The 13,661-nt window shown below is 37.1% G+C and overlaps 1 protein-coding gene across 6 annotated transcripts in view; it reads left to right on the forward strand.

Annotated features, from left to right (window-relative positions):
• Nucleotides 1-13,661, forward strand: part of ADAM23 (ADAM metallopeptidase domain 23) — a 77,930-nt gene that overhangs the window by 9,306 nt on the left and 54,963 nt on the right. For all 6 annotated transcript variants that reach the window (XR_005557851.1, XR_005557852.1, XM_039352867.1 and 3 more), the window contains exons 3-4: nt 6,990-7,066; nt 11,400-11,463. Coding sequence is in view for 4 of the 6 variants with exons in the window: in XM_039352867.1 (XP_039208801.1) it covers nt 6,990-7,066; nt 11,400-11,463 (141 nt within the window). In the remaining 2 variants the exon portion in view is untranslated. The remainder of the gene's footprint in view (nt 1-6,989; nt 7,067-11,399; nt 11,464-13,661) is intronic.

Here is a 13,661-nt window from a genome sequence, read left to right on the forward strand (position 1 = left end):
ATCACTGGAGGCTTTTAAGAAGAGACTGGACAGTCTCTTGTCTGGAATGATATAGGGTCTTCTGATTGAGCAGGGGTTGAACTAGAAGACTTTCAAGGTCCCTTCCAACTCTGTTATTCTGTTATAATCTACTACATTTCTCAAAAACTGACTGCATACATATATGCTTCCTAAAGACTCTCATATGAAAAATGGTTATTTGCAAATTGAGTTTTAATATGGGGTCCATTTCAATTGCCTAATTTGATGTATTTTGGTAATTTACTATGTTATTAATTTTTTAAAAATATTTTTAAATGGTGAGCATTTTACTATGTAGCACTATTTCTGCAAGCTTTCCAGTATAGTTTCAAGGTACCAAACCTTGAATAAACTTATCCATATACAAACTAGTTTCTTAGGATCAGAAGGAACATGTTTTTAGTTTCTGTCTCTGTATAATATAAACTGGCCTAGTACTTTGTGGATATTTTCAGATATTAAGGATTCACTGGAGAGCATTTTCAAATGAGTTTTTAGAGAAGCTGCCATAAATATATATATGCTGAACCCTGGGATTGCACTAAAGGGGGGGTGATTTAACTTTTTCCTTTCCATGAAGGTACTGACAAAAACGGGTTCCCTCCCCAGCAGCTGCTTGTATCAAAAGAAAAGGCTCTGTTAGAATCAACAGAAACTTTTCTTTCTAACTTCGATCGAGGATGGTTTTCTTAGCAGCTGTGTTGAAGGGGAGGGTTAAACATCCCTTCCTTATATCTTGTGATCCAGATATTTTTTTTTAGTTTCTGGGTAATAACAGCTATTGCTCATGGTAATTGAATGTCGTGTCTAGCCATGTCCATTTGGGGAGAGACTAAGATGTTGTTGTTAGAGAATTTTAATTTCTCTATTGTTGAAAAATAAATCAGAAGCTCTCACAGTTGGCTGCATTTAGCTGATTCAAATAACTTTATATTTATATAAAAATATTTACAATACCATTCTTCTCTACAGCAACATAGCTTAATGAAGACTTCTTACAGAGACAGACCAGAGAAAAAACCCAGAGACTGGAAATCCAGCTCCTAACTCAATACTCTTTTGCACAGACTCAGTAGCACTTTCTTCACATTGGCTGACTGAGTTACCACATGACTCTTCCTGTTCATGAATATTCCAACACTCCTCCCTTCATGACAGGAAGAGACATCAGACCTATAGACTTTATACACTTCTTTAATAGTGAAAAACCTTGTGCCACTAACCTTATACTGTATATCCTTATTTGGCAATACCTTTTTCTTATATACCCACTTACAACCCACAGCTTTGGTTCCCTCTGGCAAAGTCACTGATTTAAATACTTCATGGTCTCCCATGGATTTCATTCCTTTATTACATCTCTCTGACCTGCGTCGTGTTAACTGCTCCTGTGTCTCAAGTCTTTCCAGTTTCATGTCTTGTTCAGTCTCTCCTCCCTGAACATTGACATCTTCTATAATCATTTTTTCATCATCAGATGAGTTATTGTCACTAAACAGATCACTGTCATTAAATGAGACATACCCAGAATTTGCATTAATTCTGTCCCAATTTTGTTCTGCAAAATTAGCAGACCTTGAAATTATAATTCTTTTACTTCCATTGCTAGAGCAATATCCTTTTGACCCTGGTTCATAGCCCACAAACCTGAGCTTTCTTGCCTTTTGCTGTCCCCTTCTTCTGATTGCTTTTGGAATATGTACCCATGCAGTACTTCCAAAAATTCTCAAATGTGCCAGTGATGGCTTTCTCCCATATAGAATGGCATACGGAGTATTATTAATGGAGGAACTCCACAGCCTGTTAACTATATAATTGGTAGTCAATGTGGCTTCTCCCCAATATGACCTTCTCATACCAGAATCTTCTAATAATGAGTCTTTCATTGTTTGCAAAACACCATTCTTTCTTTCAGCTACACCATTCTCTGCTGTTGTGTAAGGATTTTTACATCTGTGTCTTATCCCCAACTGCCCCAACCATTGTTGGAATTTAGTTGACATAAATTCGGTACCTCTGTCAGTTTGCAACTGACACACTTGTTGTCTGTACCTTCTCTCTACAAAACTTACCCACTGTTTGAATTGTTGTAGCACCTCTGTCTTTGCTCTAAGCAAATAGCAAAATGAATACCTGCTATAATCATCAACAATTACCAGTGCATATTTTGCTCCTCCCAAACTGGCTTGCATAGGTCCCACCAGATCTGCATGGACCAGCTCTAGAACTCTTTTTGTTTGTCTTATGCTACATTTACTAACTGGGAATGCCTTTGACTTTGATGCTTTGCATACTGCACAGTCCAAATATGTTTTGCATCTCTTCAAATTTAACCCTTCTGCAAAATCTTGCATTTGCTGCAAAACTTTAAAGCTTGCATGGCCAAGTCTTCTATGCAGAAGATGAACACATGAATCATGCTCTGCAACATTCTTAAATATATGGGAACATTGAACCTTTTGTCCCTGCAATACATATAGATTATCTTCTTTTATGCCTTCTGCACAAATATTCCCATTCCTTTTGATGAGACACTTCTCATTTACAAAAATGACCTCAAAACCTTGTTTGTCTAAATTAGACACACTTAACAAATTATGTTCCATCTCAGGTACACAAAGCACATTGGTAAACTTTGATTCCAAATATGGAATTTTTACATCGCCTCTTCCAATGACTTTTGCTTTCTGGCCATTTGCCAAAGCCACAGCTTCTTGTGCTACTGGAACAAACCTGCAAAATAATTCAGAGTCATTAACAATTGTTTGACTTGTCCCACTATCTGTTAGCCACTTGTCTCTGTTGTTGCTATAGCAAACCTTTGCAACACCAAAATGTTCCTTTTGCAAAGCAGTCCTTTTTGGTTGCACAAATGTCCTTTGCTGCAAACTGTTCCTCTGCAAACAGTTCCTTTTCATATGTGTGCTCGCTCCACAAATGTAGCAATTCTTTTCTTGCAAAGCTCTCTGCTTGCAAAATCTCTCTTTTTTTGCAACTTGGTCCGGGTCCGATTTGCTTGTTTCTTCTCTGGAGACTTGCAGCCTGGACCCCCTCCTCAGGAATTTCTCCTCCTCGTAGCTGCTTCTAAAATGGCGTTTTTCTTCTTCATTAAGCAAACATGCCTTTAAAGCCTCAAAATTTAGGTCTTGCTCTTCTTTGCATTCATATATTGCAGAAACTGTGTCCCAGGTTTTATCTAAACTTTCAACACCAATAAAACCTTCTGGACTCAGGGAATTTAATCCCACGTTGTTCTAAGTCCAAAAATAAACTTTGCGTTTTATTTAAATGCTGTTCCACAGATTCACCTGGTTGCAAACAGGCCCTGTAAAGTTTTCTTGACAATTGCACTATATTGCATGCAGAAACATTCACATGCACAGCTCTCAACTTCAGCCAAATCTCCTTTGCAGTCTTTAAATTTGCAACATTTAGAAATTGTTCATCATCTAAATTCAAGATGAGATAAGCCATTGCTCGATCATGGCTTTTCTGATCAACTGCTGCAAACACGTGTGGTGGATTTTCTACAATATACCACAGCTCTTTTGCTTTGACCAAACATTCCATTTTAGCAGCCCACACAATGTAATTCTTCTGGCCCAAATGAGGCACACAGCTTTCCTTAAATTCCATTGCAGCCATTCTGCTAATTCTGCCTTGTTTTTATACTTTCTAAACACAGGCAATTTCTTCCAGCTTTAAATTACAATGCAGTCCTTAGTAAGCTCTAGGCCCATAACCTGTTAGAGAATTTTAATTTCTCTGTTGGTGAAAAATAAATCAGAAGCTCTCACAGTTGACTGCATTTAGCTGATTCAAATAACTTTATATTTATATAAAAATATTTACAATACCATTCTTCTTTACAGCAACATAGCTTAATGAAGACTTCTTACAGAGACAGACCAGAGAAAAAACGCAGAGACTGGAAATCCAACTCCTAACTCAATACTCTTTTGCACAGACTCAGTAGCACTTTCTTCACATCGGCTGACTGAGTTACCACATGACTCTTCCTGTTCATGAATATTCCAACAGTTGTATTATTAATTTGGCAAAAATCATATAGAGGTAATCGGGAGTCTGATGTCATTGTTAAAACTGTTGCTTCCTATCTGCAAAATGTTCACTCTTCCTCAAGAGGCATGGTGGCTCTGTGGCTTAATGACACTGGAGATGGTCTCTGCTCCGTGGTTCGAGCCCTTGTACTGTGTGTCAGGGTGATCTCCTGTCACTTGCCTTAACTTCTGCCCACCTAGCAGTTCGAGAGCATGTTCTATGAGAGTAGATAAATAGGTACTACTTTGGTGGGGAGATGAACTGGTACTTCGTGCAGTCAGTCAGATGCCTGCCGGCTCTGAAACTTCCCAGTTGTGATGCCTATTTCCGAGGTTGCTCTGTTGGAGAGAGCGCGGGCTTGGATGACATTGCAGGAAGAGCCGCTTGTCTTTCTGGTGCAAAGCTAGCTTGCTCTCCTGTGGCGCACTTTGGGAAACATGCAAACATGTACTATATCAGAGCTAGTTAATTGGCAGCCAAACTACTATCCTGCACTAGCATTGTAGTCTTCTGGCTATTGAATGAACACCATACACTAATAATACTCTTCCTCAAGTATTCAACTCTTTGAGGAGTTCTTGGTGCTTCCTGAGCTTGGATGTTTGCTTACAGATGTTGCATCACCAGACTAGGGCAAATTCTACAGTGATTAGATAACAAAATAGCATTGAAGATGTTACCTAGTCTGGTAATGAACCATCTGCAAGCAAACAACCAAGCCATCCAGGACTCCGCAAGACTCAGCCCTGAGCCATATATATTCTCTTCTATTGATTCAACTTTTTGCTCCTATTTAATCGTTATTATAGTCCTACTTAAGCATTTGTGCAGGTGCAGTGAATGGTGAACCAGAAATTGCTTCTTGAGCTGCTACTTACAGCTGCCTGGGGCATTTTGGGGGGAGTCTGCTTGCTTGCCAAGATACTTCTTCTTAACACATGGGGGGAGGTTCTTTAACTAAAGGGGCATTTCCGTTCCCCCTTAATCCTTTCTGGATTACTTCAAGTAATAAGGTGCTTCTGAGAAATGTTGTGAAACTGCCATAGTTGATTATATAGCAAGCATGTTAATCTTGTGTTACAACTGTTTTAACAGATTAAGAATTCATTTTGAGCCCAGACTCAGTTAAAAATGCTACCAAGTAGCTTGAAAACAAGTTAGCTAAAATATATTTTTTCCCACTATGCCTGCTAAACTATTGATAGGCCCATCTCTCATTCTGCCAAATTTTGAAGTGCTTCTGGTGGGAACAAAAAAGTTATTTTTAACAGCAGCATTGAGATGTAAAAATCTTATCCTTCAGAGGTTTGTTTGATTCTTCTTCTTCATACTTGCCCTACCAGAATCATTTATAATGAAGTAGCTCTTTCATCTAAAATTAATCTGCTAGCTCTTGTGCTTGTAAATTTTGTTTTAGGTATGACTTTTATGAGTATGGGTTTGGATACCATGATTTTTATAGGTATGTTATTTTTTATTTTCATTGTATTTTTAGCAGACTGAAAATATGTACAGCATTAGCAGGAAGACCAGTCACAAAACTTGGAATGACTAGAAGTGTAAAACTGTAGAAAATTGTGGAAAACAGTAGAACTATTAAAAATGTCAGCTACGTAAACATTCAGAAGCATCCAAACTGCATACCTGCTCTTTCACGGGGAATGACCCCATCTGTATTGATATTGATACCATTTTAAATCCTGAATATTTCTGGATAAATAGAAATTTTGTCCTGCTTAAACCTAAGCTTATTTCCAAACTGTCTTAGCCCCCAGAGAATTAGAATTTCTACAGCATATCTAGTATAACCTGCAGTAACAAGATATACTGAAGTATCATCAATGTACTGATATCTCAACCCAAACCAGCAGCTTTGTATGGATGTTAAATAGAAATAGATCTTAATTCTTTACATGGAAGTGGGAAAGAACTTAAATTCTTTAACACCCATAGACTTGAGCTCTTTTCCTTCATCATGGTAGGAATGAAACTACTGCAAAATTGTACCTCTGGCTCTTAACTCCAACAATCCAGTAGAGCACAGGTCCCCAGGGACCAATTCCATGGAGGGAGGTTTTTCTGAGGATCAGACGGGGCATGGTTTCATGTACTGCCTGCAACCTGCAGATGGGGCTTTGCTTGTTTGCACAGACCGGTTTCTGGCATGCCATGGCCGGAGCTGGTCCACAGACCGGGGGCTGGGGACCCCTGCAGTAGAATACCATGATCAGTGGATCCAAAAGCTGCTGAGAGTTGAATAGATCTAGTAGGGAAAAACTCCCATTTCCCAAGTGACATTGTAGGCCATCTACCAGAATGAACAATGCTGATTCCATCCCATGCTTGAGCCTGAATCCAGTCAGAAAAGAATTTAGATAATCTGTTTTGTTTAAGATTATGTTTAGCTCAGCTACCACTACATTTTTTTTCTACAAACATCTGTAAGAAGTTGGTAGATGGTTATCATGCAAGGCTGGATCAAGGTATGACTTCTTCAAGAGAGGTCAATCTACTGCCCTTTTTAAGACCAATAGCAACATAATCTCACTTCAGAAATCTAGCCACCCATGATCCCTCCACCCTACCCTTTAGTGTTCAAAGAAGCTAGGAAAACCATGGATGCAGCTGACAGATGGTGGTGTTCATATTATAGAGGATGCAATCCATTGTTTTGGTTTCTACAAGGTCAACACAAAATCCTAGATAGCTTTGCAAGATGCATGTGTGCATAAGACTCTAATATTTTCCCATATTATTTGAACTCAGCTGGGTAAGATCAAAATGAGACAGATTTATATGGACAATTTGATAAAACATAAAAGTTTTACCAAAGTTGATAAAAGTTTTTCTTATGCATATTTTTTGTCTCCATTTCTATCCTCACATTCTTCTCTTCTTTTTTTTAGGCTGTGCATCTAGCTCAGGCAAGTTTCCAGATTGAAGCTTTCGGTTCTACATTTATTCTTGACCTCTCCCTGAACAAGTAAGTTTATGTCTATGGTTCTCACTTATTTTGTTCAGTATAACAGATCTTTTAATTAAAGTAAATATTTTAATGAAAGGAAAATTTCATAAAGTATACTGATTTCCTGGAAAGTGTTGCCAAACTGTAACGATACAGTCAGGATTCCCATCTGATTATAAACAAGGGTGTTGACAGGTTGCACCCCAGTTGGATGATAAGTCATCATTATAAATGGGAGACCGGGATGACCCAAAACATTACAATACCTTACTGGAGCCTTTTTGGAATTGTGGCTAAAATGTATGCAAACATTTTTTGAGCAAAATAGAAGACTGTATAATGTAAAAAAAAAAAAAAAATCGTAATGAAGAAACAAGGTGGATTTGCACCAGAGCATTCAACAATAGATAATATCACTTTACAAGAAAATAATTGACTAATGGCAAGAAACTGTTTACCACTTTTGTAGATCTCAATGCGTGTTTTGATTCTATGAAGAGAAACATTTTGTGGAAGAAATTGGCCAAAGTAAATATGGAAGATTCTTACTCTTGTTTCCTCTTGGTTAGTGCCCACGACTCAAAAATCCATTTGAAAGTCTCTATGGGTGTTAGAGGTTCTCTAAGATTATACCCACACATAAAGGTGTTAGACAGAATTATTTGCTAGCCCCAATGCTCTATGACGTCAATGTTGTTCCAGGATTCCTATATGCTTCAGACACTCATATGCATGATTAATAAATTTATATGGTACTTATGGCTCACTCTCAAATAGTCCCGAGAAGATGGTTGTGAAAGCTAAATACCTTCTTTAATCAATAAATTCAAATAAAATCTGATGGTATTTATCAAACAGATAAATGGGAAGCCTATTGATCAAGTGAATTCTTTTACTTGTTTAGGAGTGGTTTTTGCCAACACAGAGTTGTGGGTAAATAATTGTAAAAGAAGCTTGGCAGGGGCTCAAGAAAGTACTAAAATATTATATGAACTATTTAATTGCAATTACCCCAGGCACCTTGACCCCATACTCAAAGTATTCAGGGCAAAAGTAGCCCCAATGCTGACATTGTGCTGAATGAAAGGGCCTTACAAAAGCTTCCTCACTTGAACAAGTTCTGACCCATTTTTTTACAGAAGTATACTTGGAACTGATAAGAATATATCAGCCCCTATGGTCAGTGCAGAAGCAGGCGTCAATTCCATACATAGTCTATCATAATTAAAATTTTCACATACTGGAAGAGGATCCATTCAACCGACCCTGATAGGTTACCCAAAATACGCTTAGTAAAACAGTTAAGTATGGCTCAGCCCAATTCCTGGATAAGCTGACTTACCAAAGTTATTTCTACCCAGTTTTTACTCTCAACTAATACTTAAACAAGGCAAATTTTTAAATTTCTCAGATCTCAGTGTCCAAAGTGACATGGAGTTATTGGCAAAAAATAAATCTTTAAATTGGTTTGCGAAGAACAAAACAATTTTTCAATTTGAAAAATACCTGTCAGTGAGTTTGAGATGCAGTTATTAAGAAGGGCTATTCTGGAACAAGATCTGAGTTGGTGAATTCCATCACCAAATGAGATACTTCCATCACCTGCTCTGTCATGAGAGGATGTGTATATGTGGTGCCACAGACTTTGAAGATATTGTTCATATTTTGTTTGAGTGTCAACTGTATGCCCCATTTAGATTAAGACAATTAACATCCCTGTTTGAAAAAATAGCCTACTGGGATCTGAATTGCAGATTGCCCTATTTTCTCCTGGGCTCTAATGTATACATTGTGAGCAGAACTGCTAAATTTATAGTTAAGGCAGTTGAGATAAGAACGTGTTACATTGAACAGATTGGGGCATCCTGTAAAATTGATGTATTTATCTGGCAGTTGAATCTTTGAATTTACCACATATGTATTTTATTACTGTGTTTTCTTTTATCTATTAACTATAGTATTAGATCAGTGGTTCTCAACCTTTCTAATGCCGCGACCCCATAATACAGTTCCCCATGTTGTGGTGACCCCCAACCACTTATACATCACCAGGTGCCAGGGGCGTGGCCAAAGAAAAGGGGGGAAAAATGGCGGACAGCCTTGTTTGGTGACCCCCGTGAAATGGTCGTTCGACCCCAAATGGGGTCCCGACCCACAGGTTGAGAACCACTGTATTAGATTCAATATTTTATTTTTATGTTATCTTCTTTGATATAGTCATAAGACTAATCAATAAACTACTACTGTACCCATACTCCATTACTGCTGCAGTGCCGTAATTGGTGGGAAAGGATAGCAAAGTCAATCATTCTGCATTTTCCTCCAACAGGAACTCATCATAGGATTCATTGGGAAAGGATTTTGCTGCTGAGAATGTGTCTCCTACATAAATTGAAATGCTAAATGCAGCTTAGGCTAAAATTGATTTGCTTCTGTTATCTACTCTCATTTCCAAGCTCTGCCTTGAGATGGAAATATTGCCTCCAAGCCAGGATGAACACCAGATTAATACCTTTGAAAACTCCACAGGGACCTCCTAATACCCAATACAGCTCACCCATGCCTTGCATCGGAACTGTGGCCCTCACAGAGTGAGGGAGAAACCCAGTGGATCACTGAGTGGAATTTGATTCTATCCATTTAGTCGCTTAGTATCTGAATTATCTGAGTACAGGCTTATCTTCATTAGGCAGTTTAACTTTCAAAAACATGGGGAATACATTTTAAGAAGTTATACAGCAAGGCTGATGCTACCAGCTAAACTTGATAAAGAGGGAAGTGGGCTCTGTATTAACAGCTGTTGACCAGCTTGGACAAATTCTTAAAGACTGGATTGTTGCAATCTCAGTGCACCTGCATAAGAATTGCATTGAAGAGTATCCTTAAAATTATAGATCGATAAGCTTGCTTAGCACCATTGCAAGGTTTATGCCAGGAGCTTGCAATAGAAGCTTTGTGACCAGCTGGAGCAGGAAATGCTTTGGATAGAAGAGCAAACTGATTTCATAAAAGCTTGATCAGCTATCGCATATACTCTTGCAAAATCTGACAGAGAAATATTCAGTCTATAGCCTCTCTTTATGTAGCATTTGTTGATTTATGCTTTGACTCCAACTTGTGTGATGTTCTTTGGAAGAACTTGAAAATTTCCTTTATGGATAGGAGGCTTTTATATTGCTAACCCTTCAAGTTGGCAGGAAGGTGCTTCTCTACCTTTCTTAATGCTGATGATGCTGTGATCATCTGGAACATCCCCATTGGTCTTAGGACAGTGTTCTTGGCACTTGCTCAGTAATGCAAAGAGCACTACACTAAATTATTCTAAAACCAAAATTAAGGTGTTTGCCAACCCTATTCTTTTACGGTATTAAGATTCATTGTAATAGGTGTGAGATTTCATGTCTCAAGCAGATAAAGGGCAGCTCAAAAAAGCTTGGCTCAGAGATGAAAGGGAGTTGCATTCTAGCAACCCTTAGGTAATTTCAAGCTGAATTTTTGTCCCAGCTCACTTATGGACAATTTTCTTGGATAATTTTCTAGATTTGCCTCCATTGAATGAGTCCAGTCCAAATTCTCCAAGGTGTCGTTTCAGTGCCTTCTTTTGTTTCTAATGAATCTCTATGCCTTGAATCAGGTGTGATGAAGGTAGAGGTGTTTAATGGCATGGTCCTGAATACACTATGATTGATTTTGTATTATATTTCTCATATTATTTCCTTATCTTTTATTGTTCTTTTGGTCTTTGACAGTAATAAAATTTGAGTTCAAGTTGAATTGGCACAATTATTTAAATGTTTAAAAGTACACTATTTTAAACTACCGGTATTTATCATTTCTAAAATTATTGTTTTGTTATACAAAACTGCCATTAAGGAAGCCACTGGTTGCCAGCCTATGTATTGAATTATGAGTTTAATGTTTTGTGAATTTTCTTGAGCAGTGCAAAAAGGAAATGTATGATATAAATGCTATTTATGTATAAAACTAAATAACATTGGTTTTAGGTCCAATTTTTGGTGGTGGAAGCATGCCTTTGAGGCAATCTTAAAAATAAGTTTTCTAGGCAATGTTTTTGGGAGTGTTTTGCTTTTGTCTTCTTTCTAAGACTGAGAAAGAGAGACTGGTCCAAATCATCCAGCTGGCTTTGTGCCTAAAGCAGGACTAGAATTCACAGTCTCCATGTATCTAAGCACTTAAACATAATATGCAATATTTAAATTCAGATTAGCAGTAATAATACCTCATCAGGGCAATTCCTCTTTGTTATTCTTTATTCACAATGAATAAAGTCACACTTGATCAGCTTTATATAATAGATTATACGGACATTTTTTCCTTTGCTTCTTTGTAGTGACTTATTATCTGCTGATTATGTGGAAATTTATTATGAAGATGACAGACCACAATATTCAAAGGTACTGTAGTCATTTTTCTTGTGTTTGATAATATTAGCATATCTCATATTTATTTTTTGTTAAATTTGTCAAAGTGTACAATGTGCATTTTGTCTACTAATGTCTGTGGCAAGTTTAATCAATTTTAATAAGATTAGGCTTTGAAATCAAAGCCTGCCTAGTTTAAAATATTGTATTGCTTGTGGTTGTTCAGTCACTAAGTTGTGTCCGATTCTTCATGACCCCATGAACCATAGGATGTCAGCCCCCCCTCTTCCACTGTCTCCTGGAATCTGCCAAATTCATGCCCACTGTGACAATGACACTAGCTAACCCTTTCATCCTCTGCTGTCCTCTTCAAGTCCTTTAGCTTTTAATCTTTCCCAGCCTCAGGATCTTTTCCAATTAGTCCTCTCTTCTCATTTTGACCTGACCTTGTTTGTATGGTCAAAATTGAACAGAATTAGGTGTGATACTGGAAGAAATACTTCTGCCCTGTATCAGTGGGGATGGAAAGATCCACCTTGTTGTAATTGTGGTGCTGAACTGTAAACTATTAAACATATTGCTCAAGATTGCCCATGACGTGCGTTCTCTGGTTCCCTAGAGATCTGCATGAAGCAATGCCAGAGGTGATCGCCTGGATAGCTGAATTGGACATCCAGTTATAAGGCCACTGCCTTACCCCCAAAGAAGTTTTACTTATAATTACATGGATTGTCTATGTATGCTATATATTTGAGCTTCAGCTTCAGTATCTGTCCTTCAAGAGAACAGTCAGAGTTGATTCCCTTTGGGACTGACTGATTTGATCTCCTTCCAGTCCAACAGACTCTTCATCCACCCTGGCATTTCTCACGAACTGTATTGCTTAACTATTGTTTAATGTTTTAAAAAACAGAAAAACAGAAACTATGCAAAGGATTTCATGTGGAAAACAGGCAAAATGCTAAATATTATTAGTCCCATTCTGTTGCTTTAAATTCAGTTTGTTTCATAATTGCCAAACAGCTTATTATTCTGACAAGTAAGATAAATATTTTCAGTTATAAATAATGTGCTGGGCAAGTGCAAATTGTTAAATGAAAGTAAGTTTTGGAGGATTTCTAAAACCTATATTATTATAGCTACCTTATCAGATATTAAACTGGGATACTTAAAATTAAATTTTACTGTGTTGTAGTAAAAGAGTACCTATATTATATTCACTTGATGTAATATTTATGTAATTTTTTAAAAGTTTTATGTTTGATCAAAATCAGTTTAATTTTCTGATAATAGTCAACTATATACAAATATTCATGGCTAGTGAAAAGTAAAGTTCCTTGCCTATCTTACTGCATTATTGCCAGTTTCCTTTTTGGTCTGCATTTGAGTAGAACTGTGTCATCTTGAAGAAAAAGGGCCATTTTCCCTCAATCTCCATAATGGATAATAAATAAGCCTAGCTTTTTTATATACAATATGGGATTATGAATGTGGACTTACTTGGATGTTATCTCTGACACAGACAGACAGACACACGGACGTATATTCACAGTGTTTGTTTGGTAAAATTAGGCAAATTTTGGTCTTTAATGTCTAGTCTTTGGCTTCAACCTCCATAAATAAACTGTGTCTGCATAGGACATGTTTTCTGATATCTTAGATATTCATTCAAAAGAATTCTACATTGAAAAAACCTGGATGTTAGATTTTATCTGTGCTGGTGGAAGAGAAGGTAGAGAAAATAGCTTTGAATTTTGCTTCATGTAAAATGTTCATTGGTTGTGGTAAACATTAATTGATGTACAGTTTCAAATATGGATTGTGGCTTATTTGAGAGTGTAATATCTGGATTGGCTTTCAAAAAACTTCCAAAATAGAAATACTGTTAAAGATTTTTATTGACGAGTAAGTATTGACAATTAAGTATTATCAACAGTATTTGAGACCCAATTAGAGGCTAAAAATCCACTAGAAATAATAAATGGGACATTTTTTTACACATAGCAGTAACAATCTAGATTTCTGTAAACATTTTTTAGAGTTAGTCATTTGTAAATAGTGAAAGAAGCCTTTAGATTATATACCACTTTGCTGATATAATTACTAATGTTCTCAGGAGAAATCTTGAATTCATTATCCAGGAGATTAAATATAGGACACTTCTTCCATGTTTAGAGAATGGAATTTAATTTTGTTTTATGCAGTAAAAAGAGCTGCTGTTTGTACTTTTT

This window comes from Crotalus tigris, unplaced genomic scaffold (assembly GCF_016545835.1).
Source record: "Crotalus tigris isolate CLP2741 ecotype Arizona unplaced genomic scaffold, ASM1654583v1 scf7180000018485.2372832, whole genome shotgun sequence".
In the NCBI taxonomy this organism is placed as follows: Eukaryota; Metazoa; Chordata; class Lepidosauria; order Squamata; family Viperidae; genus Crotalus; species Crotalus tigris.